Raw genomic sequence first — 18,245 nt, forward strand, 5'->3', positions numbered from 1 at the left:
CTCCTTGGCGCAGGCATTTCAGAGGCATCCTCCAAGGAAGCCAAGTGAGTTACACTGTTGTAAAATGGCTGTGAGAGGAGAATTGGGCATTCTGTGCCTCAGTTTCCCCATCTGCGTTAACAATACGGGCTGATCTCCTGGGGAGGTGAGACTGGAAAGGGGTCGAATGAATATTCGTGTCTGTACAAGGCCTGGAGATCTACAGCGGGAAGGCGCTGGAGAGGGGCAGGTTGTTAGTACAGGGGTCCATGTGCTAGTGAATACCTGATGAGCGGGCATATGTCTGGAAGAGTGTGTGTTTGCCGTTGAGTGGAATTGAATGAATCAAGGTGTGCGTGTGTGTGTGTGTGTCACTGTATCTGAAGGAGCAAAGGGGTGTGTGTGTGTGTGTGTGGGGGGGGGGGTCAGTCCGTCTTCGGGGCGGCGTGCATAAGTTTGTCTGGAGCAGTGCATCAAAGTACCTGGGAGCAGTGGATCCGTGAGCACCTCCACTTCGTTTGCCCGGCTGTTGCAGAGCAAGGCCTGGCATCCCCAGGCAGCGCTGAGCAAAGAGTTAACAGCCCTTGGCTTATCTGCTGGGACTGAGGCCAAGCCGGCTCCCTGCCCACCTGCTACTCCCACCCCACCCCAGCCCACGGAGACTCCAGCCGGCCTCCTTTGCTCGGGATTTGTGCTGAGCTCTGCAGCCTGCAGCAATGTGGCCGGTGCTTGTCCTCTGCCTCTGCCTGCTGGCCTTGGGGCTGCTGGGGGCCCGGCACTTCGGCCCGGCGGGGAACCCCTTTGCCGGGGGGCCCCTGCAGCCCCCCAGGCCGCTGGTCACGGATCAGAAAGTCAGGGACAAGGTCCTGAAGCAGGGTAAGTGCAGCGCGTGAGCCAGGGAGCGTGCCAAGGGCCGGCGGGGGGAGAGCGTGAGCTCTAAGCCGCACTTGGGCGGCTTCGACACTGTCCCACGGGCGCCTGTCCCTTGTCACCTTTTGGCTGGCAGTAGGGGCGCGCAACCTCGAACTTCCCCCGAGGGGGCCGCTCACTCCCTGCCCCTCCCGGTTGTGACCCTCTCCTGTTTCCCGACGGCTGAGGCACCTGGCACCTGCCAGCCCCTGGCCGGGTATAGCCGCGATCACGCCGTCCGCTGAGGTTTCCTGTGGGCAGTTCTGACGGCCTCTCTGATCATTCCGCCGCGTTTGTGCTTTCTGGTGTCTACGGGGGGATTAGTTTAGGGATACCCTGAACTCACGCTCTGGGTGAGAGCTGCCACGGCAGTTGCTAGCTGTCCGATTGCTTGAGTGTCCCGCTCCATCTGAGCAGCGGGTGAATTTAGCTGTGTCCAATTATGCTCTTTCACAGCGGAGGGCGGTTGTCAGTTTCTCCTTCCTCCACAGCAGGCGGCATGGCCTTTCTTTGCAGTACCCTCGGATGCTCTTGATTTTTGCCGGTGCTTCGCTTCCAAGCTACAGGGCTTTTTCCAACCAAAGTCAGCGACATCTAAATCCCATAAATACCGTTTTAGGTCAGCTCTGATATGCTGGTCCAAATCGACTGACTTTGAACCACTCCGGAGGGGTATTTTAGTGCAGACTCCGCTTTCTCTGATGCAAAGATAATTGTTGTGGATCAGGATCCATTCCACTCTCCAGGAAATCCAGTGGTGGCCCTCGCTGAGTTCTTGAACTGCCTTTGTTAATGTTTGATAGAGATGGGTGGCACTTTTGTCAGAGTAATATGTCCCTAGGGTCTGCCTTAGGCCATGTCTACATACACTGGTTGGTTGGTATAGCTGTGTCGGACAGGGGTGTGATAAAACCACGTGCAGTGCCGGCAAAACCCCGGTGTAGATGCAGCTACGTCAGCGGAAGAGTGCGTCTGTGGGCATCGCTAATGTGTCGTCTGGGGAAGTGGGTGGCTATGCTGGCAGAAGAAACTCCTTCTGGTGGCATGTGCTGGGTCTAAAGTGGGGGCCCTGCTGGCATAACTATTCCAGCAAAGCATTCGCAGTGTAGACCCGGCCGTTTGGGCAGTGGGAGGTCGCTCTGACTCCGTACCACTTCGGAGTTTTAGTCCTGGGCTGAGTGCACGGCTCCCACCTTCTAGAGCTGCTGGCCCGGGATAATCCCTCTTTAATCCACTGTCACTTTGGTTGCCAGACGTCTGGAACTGAACCTGGCCCGTTGCACGGAATCACCAGTCTGGTGCGAGTCCGCCCAGGCGGGGTCCTGGGGAAGCCAGAGGGTCCTGCCCCCAAACTCCGCAGTCAGATGTGACTCTCAGCCAGCCAGTAAAACAGAAGGTTTATTAGACGACAGGAACTTGGTCTAAAATAGAGTTTGTAGGTGCAGAGAACAGGACCCCTCAGCCGGGTCCATTTTGGGGGGCAGTGAGCCAGACAACCACGTCTGCCCCTTCACTCCATGTCTCCAGCCAGCCCCAAACTGACCCCGCTCCAGCCCCTCCTCCTCGGGGCTTTGTCCCTTTCCCGGGCCAGGAGGTCACCTGATTCCTTTGTTCTCCAGCCCTTTAGCTCTCACCTTGCAGGGGGGAAGGGTGCCAGGCCATCAGTTGCCAGGAAACAGGGTGTCGGCCATTCTCTGTGTCCAGACCCCTCCACACACGCTGCACACAGTGAAGTCAGCCCTCTAGGGCTCTGCAATGATCATACACCCTTACCCCACCACCTATATACTTAAGAACTGCATGGGGAAACTGAGGCACCCCCACAATATTCAGAGGAAACATTAAGAACAGTCCCGCTTCGTCACACTGAACCTGGCCCGTTGCACGGAATCACCAGTCTGGTGCGTAGTTCTGAAATCTTTCCTAAACACGGATGGCAGGTTCTGCTGGATCCGAGGCTGTGTTCCTTTATGCCCCTCACGTTCAATGGTTCAGTTTTCATCTGCTCTGAATCACTCCCGTCTTCTGTCGCTGCTGCGTTACCTGCTCCATCTTCCGACAAGCTAAGAAAGCGTCTTTCCGTTCCTGCACGGGGAGTTTTCCCCCCTGGTTAGCGTTTTCTGAATCAGACCCTGAATTTGATCATTGAGATGGAGCAACAGGGACAGAACCTCACCCCCCACTCACCTAACACGTCACTTTTCTAAATGCCTCAGGGGCCACCCGATCAAACCTCCGTGGGCCTCATATTTGTTGGATCGGCCTCTGCGACGCCCAGCCGCTCCCTCAGAGTCAGGAGATCCCGGGAGAATTTGCAAGCTCCATTTTGCAGCCTGGGGCCCAGAACAAATATCCACGTTTGTCACCCCCCTGAGTCACAAGACCCAGCTTTGCAAGGAGAACTTTGTTTCCGCGGGGAAGCGTTTGTCCTTAGGAGCTTCTTGCAGGCGGAGACCCACCCCTAGTGCCCTGGCCACCTTTTCTGCCAGCAGTCCCCCCTCTGCCTGCTTCAGACCCCCTTCCCCGGGCCCCCACCCTGTCTTTTCTTAAAGGGGCCGCTCCCATTTCTCTTCATATCAAATTTGTGTGGCTAATAACAGGAAACAAATATTCAAAGTTATTAGCAAATCTAGACAATAGGAACCTGCTTCTAAAACACCTCGCGTGAGCGCTGTTCTGGCCTGATCACATGGGGGGAGAGGGGGACCGGTTCTCACATCGCACCCCTGCTCTCTGGGATGCTACAGTCATTGCTCAGAGCCGGCCTCTGGTGGGCGCAGTCTCAGCCCAGGAGGGACTGTCCCTCCGTACGTGGGGCAACACTGTCTCCACCCACTCGCCCTGGTCGTGTGCGGGACTGGCACGGCCTGGGTGGGCGCCAAAGAAAGAGCCCAGAACCAAAAGGTGGTCCCTGCTCCAAAGAGCTCACAAAGCGGGGGATTAGCAATCAGGACTCCTGGGTTCCATTCCCTGCTGCACCGCTCTGTGACCTCGGGCAAGTCACTCCCCCTCGCTGTGCCTCAGTTTCCCTCCAGAGCGGGTGTTTGTTTGAATGGATTCACTGCTCCCACAGGTAAAATTCGGTGAGTCCCCCCGGGGTGAAAGGTCAGTATTACTCAGGTAACCGACCCTGAAGACCCGCTCCCCAGAGCCAGACGTTTCGTTTGAAACCTGCCCAGCCATGGAAGCAGGAGCTGGCCTAGGACACCAGATTGGCATGGGGATGTCCGCCGATGTCCCCTAAGCCTGGCGCAAGGCAGCCAAGATGAGAGAAGGGGCAGCTCACACCCAGGCCCTGGCCTCAGCCGGGCCGCATCACTTCTCCAAGACATGGACTAATTTGAGGGCCGACAGACTCCCCGCTCATGCCCCGTGGTGTCTGGGTGAACAGCCGGTCCGGCCAGTCCTGCGGGCGCCCCGTGCTCACGTCCTGCCCCTGAGTCCCGTTTCATTTTGAATCTTTGTTTCCATCTGCACCTTCCTCCCCCCCCCCCCCCCCCCCCCCCGGTGGCTTTGACTCAGCCCGGCCACCGATTTCGTCGTTATCCAGCGGCACGATAATCCCCGTGGTCCGGGGCAGATGGAAGAAGCCCTTCTGGGCCCGTGTTTTTAGATTTAATCTGTGTCTATTCTGGTCTGCGGAGGCTGGGCTTTTTTTTTTATCTCCCGCCGCTCCCGTGCTGGAGTTGTGTGTTCGGGCTGGCTGGCTGGCTTGGGGCCTCCTCCTGCTTAAGAATCAGACCCAGACAGAGAGGGAGAGAGGCCACGCCGAGGGTCCTTCCAGCCGCTCTGGCAATGCAAGGGGGCCTGGGTGTCAATGAGAATCAAATCCTCTCTCTTTGGGTCGGTCCGGGGCTTGTGTCCGGTGTGGGGGTTCCCTGGCTAGCGGGGGAGGTCCACATCAGCTCTTGCCTGGGGGTGAAGACCCATCCTTGGGGGAGGCAGGAGTTCACCCAGGAACAAGTCCAGGGGCAGCAGGTTTGTATAATTTTTGCTGGTGCCCAGAACGGGTCCAAGTCGTCCCCCCACCCCCCAGCCTTGTAAACCGATATATATTTTTCAAAATAATGTAAAAATGGACTGGAAACAGTAAGTGTTTAACAGTTTCCCTGTACTGCACAATGTGGGGGGAGTGTGGGGGGATGAGGGCTCTGGGGTGGGGCTGGGGATGAGGGGTTTGGGGTGTGGGAGGGGGCTCAGGGCTAGGGCAGAGGGTTGGGGTGCGGGGCGGGGGGACGAGGGCTGCGGGGTGGGGCCGGAGATGAGGGGTTCACAGAGCAGGAGGGGGCTCAGGGTGGGGCAGAGGGCTGGGGTGAGGGCTCTGGGGATGAGGAGTTTGGGGTGCCAGGCCCTGAATATTTCTGGAGCCCAGGGCCCATACAACTTGCCACCCCTGAACAAGCCCTCTGTTTGGTGCCAGTCAGCCAGTCCAGTCTCTTTATGATACTGCTCTCTGGATCTCTGCCCAGCCCAGAGCTGGCGCTCAGCCTTCTGGGTCTCCGCAGCAGCCCCGGAGATCGGCCGTGGGGCACTGGGGTGGGGTTTCCTGCCATCTGGCTGCTCAATCCTCTGACAGCTAGGACCACCGAGGCAGAGTGGAGCGGGGATTCACACCTGCCCCTGGGCTTTCTGGCTGTCTCTCCCTCTCCCTCTCTCTCCAGGTGGCTGCCTATCCTGCCGGAGCAAATAACCCCTGGGTTAGGCCTGAAACTGGAGTGAAGCTGTTTGCTAAAGCAAAATCCAGCCGTAGCTTTGTCCCCCAGCTCAGGATTGGGGTGGGGCGGGGGCGCGAGCAGGCGTTTGCCAGGGAATTTAGGTGGTGTCATGGAGTCCCCGGGCGCTGCTCTGGACCTGCTCCCTACGAAGCCAGGCAGGATTCTGGGGAAGTCTCCTCTCTGGGAGCAGCCTGTCTGCAGGACACACAGCTCCCCCGGCTCCACCTTCCTGGGTCTGACCTCGGAGCATTCAGCATCCTCTGCCCCTCTGCCCACAGCAAGTCTGCCCAGGCGGGGTCCTGGGGAAGCCAGAGGGTCCTGCCCCCCAACTCCGCAGTCAGACGTGACTCTCAGCCAGCCAGTAAAACAGAGGTTTATTAGATGACAGGAACATGGTCTAAAACAGAGCTTGTAGGTGCAGAAAACAGGACCCCTCAGCTGGGTCCATTTTGGGGGGCAGTGAGCCAGACAACCATGTCTGCCCTTCACTCCTTGTCCCTAGCCAGCCCCAAACTGAAACTCTCTCCAGCCCCCTCCTCCTCTGGGCTTTGTCCCTTTCCCACCTGATTCCTTTGTTCTCCAACCCTTTAGCTCTCACCTTGCAGGGGAGAAGGGCCAGGGCATCAGTTGCCAGGAAACAGGGTGTCGGCCGTTCTCTGTGTCCAGACCCTTGCACACACCTGCCCTCTAGGGCTCTGCAATGATCAGACACCCTTACCCCACCACCTAGATACTTAAGAACTTCATAGGGGAAACTGAGGCACCCCCACACTATTCAGAGGAAACATTAAGAACAGTCCTGCTTCGTCACAGGTGGTTCCCCAGCAGCTGCTGGGCCTCGTCTCTTGGGGCTCGGTTCTGTACCCCAGGACTCCCCGTTGGGAGCCCTTTGCCTGCATCCCCTGGCGTTGGGACCGGCCTCCCCACATTCCCAGCAGCTGTGTTGTTGAGCCATCTTGGTCAGACAGGTCACTGGCCCTTAGGATGACCAGATGTCCGGAGTTTATAGGGACAGTCCCGATTTTGGGGTCTTTTTCTTACATAGGCTCCTATTACCGCCCCCCCGTCCCGATTTTTCACGCTTGCTGTCCGGTCACCCTACTGGCTCTCCACCTGGCCCTTCCGCGCTGCTGGATTCGCTGCAGGCCTCTGGGCAGCTTCTGCACGTGCATCTCCATCTGCTCAGCCGTGTGGCTGGATGTGTCAGCCTGTGGCCCCCTTGGGCCAGGTCCTGGGCGGGAGAGAAGGAGGGGAGTGACCGCGTCTCGGCAGCTGGGCTGCTTGTCGCCAGGCTGCTCCTGTCTCTGGAGGGGTGGGGTAGTCTTGATCCGTCCCGGGCCAGGCCCCGCGTGTCCGAGGTCGGTAGCTGATGCAGGTGGCCGCCCAGCCCTGGGTTGCTTTGGGCCTTCGTGACCCAGTCGTCAGGGCTGCCTTCTCCTTAAGGGCCCTGCTGTGGGTGTGGGGCCTGAAGCGGGAGCCACCCGCTCGGCGGACCGTAGAATGAGCCGGTGGCTGCTGGCAGACTCCCCGAGCCTCTCCCTGGATTGCTGGGGCCGAGAGCAGCACCCCCCATGCCCTGGGCGGCACTCGGGGACCCACACACCTGTCCCAGTCGCTGCAAAATGTTTTCCACTCCACCCTTTTGTTCTGCTGGCCACCCACCTGCTTCGTTTGGGGCAGCTCCCCCTAGCTGGCGCAGCAAGCCCCAGCTCTCTGCTACTCTGGGAGTCTGTCTACTCGGAGCCCCGCTCGGAAAGCTGCCAGGGAGCCCCTATGTGGTATCCTATAGTCACTGGGGTGGTGGAGGCTGCCCTTTGTTGGGGTAGCTGGTCTGACATGGTCCCTGCCGAACCGTCCCCAAATCTCATTTGTGACACCCACCGGAGGTCCCCGGCGTCAGCAGATGGGCTCCGCCGTCCCCGCCTAAGCCCCAACCCCCTTTCGGGGAGATCAAGGGTTAATCTCAGGGTCAGAGCCCACCCTTCCCACTAGGGCAATCCTTTTACCGTAGCCCCAGCCAGCTCCAAGGGAGAAACCCCAGCGCGAGAGACTTAGTGAAAGTTACGCAGGTACCTGCCCCCCTCCAGTGCAAGGCAGTGAATTGCTCAGCACTAGATGGACATGCCTGTCCCCTGCCCCCCTCACCCCCCTGCTTCCCAGACCCCTGCAGCCATTCACACCAGGGCAGGGTGGGCTCAGATTCCCTGGTAGGAATGACCCCCCGAGGCGCAGGGGCCGTGCTTCCTGGGTGTCTGGGGTGAGATGCCGCAGCGGGGCCAGGAGAAGGAGACAGACGGTTTCGGGCTGGGTGGCAGTGACCCCACGTTCCCCCCAGCATAGGGCCGTGGCGTGGGTCGCCCTGCCCGCTCCCCCGGGATCCTGCAGGTTCTGGTGTTGTTAACCCTTTGCCCTCCCTTGCCAGGTTTCGCCCTGGAGAAGGTGCCACCCGACCTGGACGCCATCGTGATCGGCAGCGGGATCGGAGGCCTGGCCGTGGCGGCTGCCTTGGCAAAGGCCGGCAAGCGGGTCCTGGTGCTGGAGCAGCACGACCAGGCGGGGGGATGCTGCCACACCTTCCAGGAGAAGGGCTTTGAGTTTGATGTGGGTAAGCGGTGGGAGGAGCCCGCTGGATGCTCGCGGGCGAGGACGTCAAGGGAGTTGCTGGATTTCTTGGGGCCGGGCCCGGCCTGTGGGACCCCCCCCAGCTTCTTGCCTGGGCAGAGGGCAGTTCCCCCGTCTGCGGTGCTCCTGCTGGGGAAATGGGGTCAGGGTGCGGGGGCTAGCCCCCACCCCACCCGGCACTCCCGCCAGAAGGGTGACCAGATGTCCTGATTTTAAAGGACAGTCCTGATATTTGGGGTTTTGAGTTATATAGGTCTGGGTGCGGGGGCTTCCCCAGCAGGAGCGCTGGGCAGACGGAGTGGGTCGGGGTGCGTGGGGGCGCCTATTTTTCCAGGGACCCCCCCCAGTTGACCAGGGGCAAGCAGACGGGGGAGCAGAAGGGATTGATGAGCCATACTGGCTGGAACAGTGGGCATCGCCTGCCTTACCAACGTCGAGGGGTTTTGTGGGCATCGCGGCAAAGGAGAGTTTAAGGCAGGATTTGAAAAAGGGAGAGGTCTCACTGCATGACCTGGGGGGCGGGGGGTGGGCAAGTCCCACCCCTGCTCTGTGCCTCAGTTTCCCCATTTCGGGGGTCATGATAATGACCTGCCGTCCAAGGGGGCAGTTAGTTAATATTGGTAACTTGGTGGAAAGTGGTCTGATTCCTCTAGGGGATGGTCGTGTGAAGATCCCCCCCCGCCCCCCCGCTGGTACACTCTCTCTGCAGGGTGCCGCGGGGACACGGGGCCTAACAGCAAGGTTAGCTGAGGTCAAAACCAAACCAACCCCCCCATCTCCACCTCTCTGAAGGTGACTCCAAGAGCAGGACCACGACGGCTAATTGGTTTACTTAATTCCCTAGCATCTGCCGCTGTGGGCTGCCAGATTCATGTCAGATCTCATAAGCTAAGCAGCCCGGGGCCTGACCGGTAATTGGATGGGAGGCCGCCCAGGTGGCTACCGGTGCCGGGGTAGCTGGGTCTCTTCTGCCAGCCATAGGCCGGTTGCCCAGCCGTGGTGCTAGCAGCGTGGCAATTAGATCCCAGCAAGGGGGTGGCGTGTGTGCAGTACGTGGCACCGGGGCATGCTTCCTCTGGCTAGCCGCAGCACGCTATGGGTATGGCCCGGATTGCCCCCTTTTCTCCAAGCTGCATCCTGTCACGGAGTGTGGGGGGAGTCCAGGCCCTGCACCCCTCTTCCAGGGATTCACTGAGACTCTCAGCCAGCCAGTAAAACAGAAGGTTTATTGGACAACAGGAACACAGTCCAAAACAGAGCTTGTGGGTACACCCAGGACCCCTCAGTCAAGTCCTTCTGGGGGAGCAGGGAGCTTAGACCCCAGCCCTGGGGTTCCCTGTGTTCCTCCACCCAGCTCCAAACTGAAAACTAAACCCCCCCAGCAGGCTCCCTTCTGCAGCTCCCTTCTGCAGTCCAAAACAGAGCTTGTGGGTACACCCAGGACCCCTCAGTCAAGTCCTTCTGGGGGAGCAGGGAGCTTAGACCCCAGCCCTGGGGTTCCCTGTGTTCCTCCACCCAGCTCCAAACTGAAAACTAAACCCCCCCAGCAGGCTCCCTTCTGCAGCCTGTCTTCACATCCCTGGGCAGAGGTGTTACCTCCCCCTCCCCCTCCTGGCTCAGGTGACAGGCTCTCAGGTCTCCCCTCCCCAGGGCACATTCCCAGGTCAACACTCCCCCCTCCCTGCTGCGTCCCATCGTCACACATCCCCAAAGATCTCACCTTCCAAGCCCTTCCACACTCCATATCACCGGGGCTAATCCTTTCTCTCTCCCTCCTGGCCTGGCAGGCATCCACTACGTGGGTCAGATGCACCCGAAGGGCATGCTGCGGGTGGCTTTGGACCAGCTCACGGATGGCCAGCTGGAGTGGGTGAGGCTGGAGGACCCCTACGACAGCGTGACGGTAGGGGACCGGGATTACCACTTGTGCTCGGGCAAAAGGACCTTTGCGGAGGAGCTGGAGAAGCAGTTCCCGGCAGAGAAGGAGGCCATCAGGGAGTTCATGAGGCTGTCCAAGGTGAGAGCCGAGGTCGTGGAGCAGACCCCTGGCTGCAGCAGCCCCAGCTGAGATCTGGGCCCCACGGCGCTTGGTGCTGTACATGTGCCCAGCGACAGAACCTGACCCTGCCTGGGAGGGGAAACCAGAGATACAGAGAGGGGAGGTGACTTGCCCAGGGTCACTCAGAGCAGGGAACAGAGCCCTGGCGTCCTGAGGCTCAGTCTGATGCTCTGACCATTGGACCATGCTGCCTTGTGATGCACGGGTGCCAGTGTGCTGGAGAGTCTCCCCCTCAGGATCTGAGATGGCTGGGACCCTCTCCTTCCCTTCCTGGGGGGACAGAAGGCTCTGCCAGGCCCGTTACTGTGGGTTGCTCTTGCCTTTCCTGTAGATGGCGGCGACACGGGTGCCCCTCATTGCCATACTCAAGATGATCCCCCTCTGGCTGGCCACGCTGCTGATCCGCACTGGCCTCATTCACTGGGTCTCCCCCGTCTTCAAGATGGCGGGCACCAGCCACAGCCAGGTCATGGAGCGGCTGACGGCCAACAAGGACCTGCAGGTGGTCCTCAGCTACTTCTTCTACGGTGAGGTGGGCCCCAGCCACCTGCCCCCTGGGGTTCCCCACTATGAGGCAGGGTGCCCCTGGTCAGCAGGCTTGGAACTGACTGCTGAGCCACGCCAGGGGTCCCGGGAAGGCGTGGGGGACGTCTTACACTCCTGGGGACGTCTTGACCGTCCCGCTGCCGCGCCATGGACGTCAGTGTGGTTGGGTAATACACTGACTGAGCAGGGGGGAGCCGTTGTCCTGGAGTATGTAGCCAATGAGTTCAGTTTATGATTCATTTATTATAAGCATTATTTATGATTGTACTTCATTGTGTGTTTAGTTTATTATTCATTTGTTGTGTGATGTTATGATTAATTAACATAATTATATATAATACCCTCAATGGTATAATATAACAGCCTGCTACTGCCTTACAGCTGGTGGAGTTACTCCCTTAGCTCAGCGGGTAGGCGCGTATGTTGAGGGTACCAGTGTTACCCAGGGTTGTCAGAGCCCCCAAGAGGGGCAACTTAACTATTTCACTCCAGGAACAAATCGACAGGAACTCAGCGATTCCGTCCGATCAAGGATTAAATGCGCTCCTGTCTAACACTGCAGTTTATTAGATTTAAGCACACACAAACATAAACAACAGGTTTAGAACATCCCAGCTATTTACCAATATTCGGAGACGGCATTGAGTAATCCATGACAGGTCAGCGCGGGTCAAACGCCTCCCTGCCAGGGAGTAAAGATGCGAGGAAAACATCTCTCCCAGGATAGCTCCCCGGGACTGCTCCCAAAGTACACTGATATCATCTAAACTTTCTATAATTAACTTCTACAAAACACATAGGTTCGAATGACTTGCCACTAAATCATCCCTTTTCTAACTTTCAATAAACTTTTACTATCAGAGCCATCTACATTCAAGGCTGTCCATCCACCTATCTCCTTTCATTCTCAGTTATTTACTTTTCCGCCCCTTCTCCCATTCCGATTAGCAAAACTGCCGGTAGTTATGACCTTGTTTCTAAAAGCCCTGTCTCCAAATGAACCCTTCGCTAATATGGCTGCAATTAGCTTGATCACATTCTGGGGTATATGCCCCCTACAAACCAAGGGCAACACCAGGTTCAGGCCTTGCAAGGGACATTCCAGTGCGAGGACGCGCCCCTGGGGTTGGAGTGAGATCCGGGGGGGGGGGGGGGGAGTGGTTACTTTTTGTGACTCGCCCCCTTGCCGCCAGGCGTCCCCCCCCGGGACTCCAGCTTCCTCATCAACGCCCTCATGGTGCACCACTACAAGCGTGGCGCCTGGTATCCACAAGGGGGCGCCAGCGAGATCGCCTTCCACGCCATCCCGGTGATCCAGCGGGCCGGAGGCGCTGTGCTGGTGAGAGCCCGCGTGGGGAGGATCCTGCTGTCCGAGGGCGGCGCGGCTCTGGGTGAGTCCCGGGGGCACCTGGGTTACCCCTCCCCACATGGCGGAAGTGCGTTTGCTAAGGTCTGGTGTCCTTGTCTCCCGGCAGGAGTGACGGTGCAGAAGCGGGGCCGGGAGGAGGTGGTTTATGCCCCCGTGGTGATCTCGGACGCTGGGATATTCAACACCTTTGGGACCCTGCTGCCCGCAGAGATCAGGAGCAAAGCAGGTAAAGGGGGAGCAGCCCTCTGGGACCTCAGCAGAGGTGGTGTCTGCCCCACCCCTCTCCAGGAGGCCAGGCAAGGGCCCAGTCTGGCAGACAACTGGCACCGGTCCATGGGGTGGCAGAGAGAATGGATGGGCGCGGCTGCCAACGTCGGGCTGTCCTGTTCTCCTGGGCGCATCTGGGAAGTCCTAGGGCGGCCCCGTGGAATTGAACCCTGGGCCTCCAGACCCCAAAGCGTGAGGCTCGCCTGCTTGTGCTGAAAGACCGGGAGCAAAACCACAGGGGCAGGAGCTGGCCCAGAACTAGCAGGGGCTGGAGAGACAGACGGTGTTAGCCTGGGGTACCAGAGCAATCGCCAGCGGCTTTCCCCTGCACCACCCATCTGTACCCCCCTGGCCCCTCGCTCTCTCTTACAGGGATCCAGTCTGTGCTCAGCATGGTACAGCATGGCATGGGCTCCTTTCTGGTCTTCGTGGGCCTCCAGGGGACCACCGAGGAGCTGGGCATCAAATCCACCAACTACTGGATCTACCTGGACAACGATCTGGACGAGATGTAAGTGGCAGGCCAAAGGTCCCTAAGACCTCTCGGTCGCCCCCTCAGAGCAGGTGTGCTTCTCTGCCTGTCCCATCTCTGACACCTGGGTCCTGATCCCGTGCCTCGGTTGGTCCAGATCCTGTGGTGCTCTTCAGAAGCATAGAGCATCAGAGATCTTAAGGCTGAAAGGGATCAGCTTGTGGTAGACGCAGTGACCCGGCCCCATTCTATCCTTTAATTGCGTTATGAGGGACCCCAGCCGGGAGCAAGGCCACGCTAGTGCTGGGCACAGAATAACAGAGGAGCTTACATTTGAAACAAACCTCTGCCGATTCCACCCCCAAGCCACCCGCCTAGTCTCCCAGGTGAGATTTTTCCTCCTTTCCTGCCCGACGCTGCTGTGCGGCATTGCTGCGTGCTGGCAAACAGCCGCTATGTCCCGCCCCAGAGGTGGAAGCATTTCAAGGGCGAGTGACGGGATCCCTGCACGTCCCTTACCTGCCGCACACTTGGGGAGGTGAACAGGAAAAGGAAGTAGTAATGGAAAACATTATGCAAGTGAAAAATGCCCACTTTCGTCAGACGACGCTGACCAGAGCATGGTTAATGATGGAATTAAATAGACAGGGTCTGTACGTTAGGTGTTGCCGACGGAAGGAGCCGTAGAAGCAAAAGTTACTGTTCCTTGTCCTCTCTATGTTCCAATGGTTATTGTTGATGTTAGAATAGCAGCTAAAGGCCCCAGTGTGCTAGGGTCTGTACGGACACATGGTAAGCGGAGACAGTCCTGGCTCTGATGAATTTACCATGTAAATAGTTGAGAGACGAAGAGAGGGAGGGGAAACTGAGGCACGGGGTGGGGACGCAACTAGCCCAAGGTCACCCAGCAGGTCAGTGGCAGAACCTGCCCGCTAGACCACGCTGTCTCTTCAAGCGCTCTGCTTCCCTTCTGGCTCGCAGGGTCTGTTGACACGGTCGTGGTGGGGTGTCTGTGTGGTAGGGATGTCCGCTAGGGGACGTCTGCGCTGGACACATGACAGCGGCAGAGCTGTGGCATCATTGTGTAGACATGCACCGCAGCGGTGGAAGGGGTCTTCTGTTGCTGGAGGGGCGGTAGGGGTGACCTAGGCGTGGGGGTCGGGGTGGATTAATTACACCGCCCAGGGCAATGCACAGGGCCTAACTCTGTCTGGGCAGACTTGTCGGCCGTACCAGACGGAGGTGGTGGAGGGACAAGGCGAGAGCTAGGTGTGTCCCAGCTCAGCCGGAGCCTGTGACCTCAGCCCCTCGCCCCACGTGTGCTGTGACCCAGAGCTGCTCGCGTGCCAGGCCCCAGGGGTCGAGGTCAGACCTGGAGGGCAGGTCCCAGGGGAGCGGTTTGCGGCTGAGTTCAGACTCATTCACTTGTAAGGGGGAGGCGATGGGAATTGCCCCCTGGCAGAACGCATTCTGCCCTCACCACCCACTAGGCAGCCCTGTTACTCCACGCACAGGAGGGGGTGGGGGTAGGTGGCGAGGGCGGCTCATGGGTGTAGAGGGCTGGGGTGCAGCCCTCCTCCTTCCCCTCCTCCCCAGGAGGTCTGGCATCCCGCCGTACCATTTGCGCTCTTTCTGGTCCTTGCAGGATGACCCGCTACGCTGCCCTCAGCAGGGAGGAGGTCAGTGAGAACGTGCCCATGATGTTCATCACCTTTCCATCAGCCAAGGACCCCACGTACCAGCAGAGACACCCAGGTACCCACCCAGAGACCGGCCAATGTGTCCCGGAGCTGGGAACCATTGGAGGGTGGGGCGGGGGGATATGGGGGAGGTTCTTGTTCATGGAAGGTCAAGAAGATGCCTCCTGGCCGAGGACCAGCAAGACTGAGCCAGTCCTGCACAGGTTAAGTAGTGGCCGTCTCTGTACCTGCTGGCCACCCTATCCAGTAGCCAACGGGCTCGCACTTCTCACATGGGCCTGTTGCCCCATCCTTAAACCCCTGCCACCCTCCGTATGGTGCCCCTGGATCTAAGGATCGTGCCATCCCCTGGCCAATGGTGAAATGTCCCGGGGATAAACCCCAATCATTAGAGGGCTGGAGAAAATGCCAGATGGGGGGTTGTGCTCGGGCTCTGGTGCTCTCCCGACCCCCTAGACAGGAGAGCCCAAGTGTCAGCCTGAGCCACAACACCCCACTCTCGCTTCAGGATCTTGCTGCCCTCCGAGTGTCGGGTCTAAGCGTCACCACCCCGGCTGCCCCCGGGGATTCCTGCCTGGGAGGGAGGTGCCGCCCCCGGCTCAGCAGGGGCTGCTGGTGAACCCAGTAGCTTGTGGCTGAGCTAGAATGCAGGCCAGGTGTCCTCCTGGTTCACGCCGGCTGAAGACCCGGTCCCATATCTTTCAGGCCGACGCCCAGTCCTAGGGCCGTGACTCCAATCGATACGTTGCCCTGGCTGTGCGTGCTCCTCTAGGACAGCCATCCTGCCCCCACAATCACGTTTCAGGGGGCTCCAGATGTCCTTCTCCCATTTGGGGGGCTGGCCCAACATCACAGAATGGGGGAGTGTTGGTTGGGGCAGGGGCCTGTTCAGGAGGGTCCCCCGAGGTTTGCGGCCAGCTTGAATCAGCTCTGTCCTCTCCCTGTGCTCCAGGCCAGTCCTGCATGACCATCCTGACCATGGCTCGCTACGAGTGGTTCGAAGAGTGGTCAGGGGCTGGTGTGAAGAACAGAGGGGCTGACTACCATGCCTACAAGATGGAGATCGCCCAGCGGCTGCTGGACATGGCCTTGGAGAGGTTCCCTCAGCTCTGTGGCAAGGTGACACCCCAGTAGACTCCTCCAGTGGGCCTGTGCCGGTTTCTACTGGTGGGCCAGTAGTTCTGTGAGTCCCTGGAACCATTAGCCCCATAGCTCCATTGCTCTGTGCCCAAGGGCTAGCTGCCAGAAGGTCCCAGGAGGACCCAAAGCTCAAGTTGAAGTAGGCATGGCCCTGTACGTAGTGGTTGAGGGCAGGTCCAGGTTCTCAGATCAGCTTCTTGGTCTCTGGGCCTGGGCCTGCTGGGGAGGATTCGTACTCAGCTTGGTGGGGCGGGGGAAGAGCCACAAGGGATTGTAGGAGCAAAGGTCCTGCGACAGCTGGTTTGCCACCACGTGATAACCGCGATTAGCTGGCGCAGAGGGGACATTACTAGAGCCCATTCAAGGCGTGTCACGGGGACTGGTGGCATCCAGAAGCCATGTTCACACCGGAAAATAGATGGATTCCACACCCATGTTAGAGCCCTAGTGTAGACAAGGCAAGCTGTCGCTTGAATGGGGAGTAGCTGGTCAAGGGCCCCCTTAACTGCGAGCCCAGGCTTAACCCCAACCCGAAAGCCCGGTTCTGAAAAGCAACCGGAGACCCCTTTGATAGCTCCAGGGGAGCCTTTGGATCCAGGCGAAGCCCCTGGCTTGTGAAGAGATCACTGCACCCGGGACATGCATACACACATGCATGTACACGCATACACACACGTGTACAGAGCAGGGAGCGGAGGGCCCGCCTCACTCAACGAACACACGTGAGAAGTCCAGCTTGCTGTGTCGGCACTGGGATGTTCATGTGTTAACACTTTTTTAGTTCCCCCCTTTCCCAGTGAAGACAAGCTGTGGGCGGGGGCGTGGAGTGGGGGTCCAAGGGCAAAGGGGCAGGGACCCTGACCTGGAAGGACTTGGGCCTGTATAGTTGGACATCATGGGGTCCTAGAGTCCGTGCTGGGGGGGAGTGGGTTGAGGGGCAGGGCGTGGGGGCTGGAAGGGCTGGCAACGGGCGGTTTCTGTAGCCCCACGTTGCTCCCTGGCCTGCATGTTGTCCCACTACCTCTGGGCAGGTGGAGTTCCTGGACGCGGCCTCCCCTCTCACCAACCAGCACTACCTGGGGGCGCCCCGTGGCGAGATGTACGGGGCCGAGCACGACGTGAGCCGCTTCGCGCCGGCCGTCGTGGCCACCCTGCGGGCGGAGACGCCCGTCCGGAACCTCTACCTCACGGGTAAGGGCAGCCTCCGGCCCCGGGGCCGTCCCCACCCCGCCCGGGCCGGTGGCTCTCACCCCGCTCCGCCTGGGCGTCGGGGTGGCCCACCGGGCCTTGGTGGGTGCCCGGCAGGTTGGCCCCTGCTCTTGGGTTGAGCCCTGACTTCACAGGAGCCGGGTGGGGGGGTCCCTCCAGGGCCGGGTTGGTGGAGCTGAACCCAGAGCTCGAGTCCCCCCCTGCCTGGGGCGGGCCGCTCTGGGTGGCGGGCGGGCTCGGGGGCAGCATGGCAGTTCTGCTGTCTGACGCCCTCCCGTGTGTCCCCATCCCAGGGCAGGACGTCTTTAGCTGCGGCCTGGCCGGCGCCTTGCACGGCGGCCTCATCTGTGCCTCCGCTGTCCTCAACCGCATCCTCTACGTGGACCTGCTGCTCCTGAAGAAGAGGCTCAAGAGGGAGCGCGGCAAGAAAGCAGCCTAGGGGCCCCCCCTCCCTGCTCACGCGACCCATGGACTAGCTGCCCCATCTCCGTCCTCTGATGCTCAGCCTCGCCGTGCCCCAGCTCTTTCCCTGGGGCTGGGAACGTGCCGGAGAAGGAAGGTCGGAACCTCATCTACACACCCGTTCTCACCCCCAAACCTGCTTTTCCACCGCCAGTCTGGGATTTCCCTCCACCCACCCCGGCCGCTGGCTCTGTGCATCGGTCTACACGGCAATTAGATACCTGCGGCTGGCCCGTGCCAGCTGACTCAGGCTCGCAGGGCTCGGGCTAAGGGGATCCTTAATTGCGGTGTGGACATTTGGGCAGGTGTTTTGGGACCCTGTGAGGTGGGAGCTCGGGTGGCAGCCCGGGCCTGAACATCTGTGTCTCCAGCTGCTGGGCCATTGCCCTGGAATGAGGAGACAAAACCCAGCCTGGCTTTCTGCCTCTAACATTTTGGGGTGCAGTCCAGCCCACTGAGGGGCTGTACCACCCCTGGCCTGCTGCCTCGAGTGCATTGCAGGCAGCAGGCAGGTTCCCATCCTGAGTGTCTCAGGAAAGCCACAGCCCTGGTCCAGCAGCTCTGCCCCAGCAGCCTGCCAGCACTTGCTGGTCACCCTCTGACTCCACCAGCCTGGGTTACCACTTCCCGGGTGGCCTCAACACATTCCCCGTCCCCAATTTCCCCCCAGAATGCGTGTTCTGCGCTGTCCATCCCTTGCCTGGTCTGTTGCCCCTCTGAGACGCTCAATATACGACAGCTTGCCACCTTCAATGGAGTTACTCAAACAGTTTGCAACGTTGGATTCGTTTTGATT

At 59.6% G+C, this 18,245-nt stretch overlaps 1 protein-coding gene across 1 annotated transcript; it reads left to right on the forward strand.

The window, feature by feature from the left end:
• The first annotated feature begins 695 nt into the window (after window positions 1–695).
• On the forward strand, window positions 696–17,426 carry LOC144258149 (all-trans-retinol 13,14-reductase-like). The gene is made up of 11 exons (XM_077806520.1): window positions 696–855; window positions 8,026–8,208; window positions 10,013–10,242; window positions 10,616–10,811; window positions 12,024–12,221; window positions 12,306–12,425; window positions 12,839–12,977; window positions 14,584–14,693; window positions 15,591–15,757; window positions 16,810–16,969; window positions 17,281–17,426. Exons 1-11 carry the CDS (start codon window positions 696–698, stop codon window positions 17,424–17,426), a joined length of 1,809 nt encoding a protein of 602 aa, XP_077662646.1.
• The last annotated feature ends 819 nt before the right edge of the window (window positions 17,427–18,245 follow it).

The sequence above is a fragment of the Eretmochelys imbricata genome, chromosome 27 (assembly GCF_965152235.1).
Source record: "Eretmochelys imbricata isolate rEreImb1 chromosome 27, rEreImb1.hap1, whole genome shotgun sequence".
Classification (NCBI taxonomy): domain Eukaryota; kingdom Metazoa; phylum Chordata; order Testudines; family Cheloniidae; genus Eretmochelys; species Eretmochelys imbricata.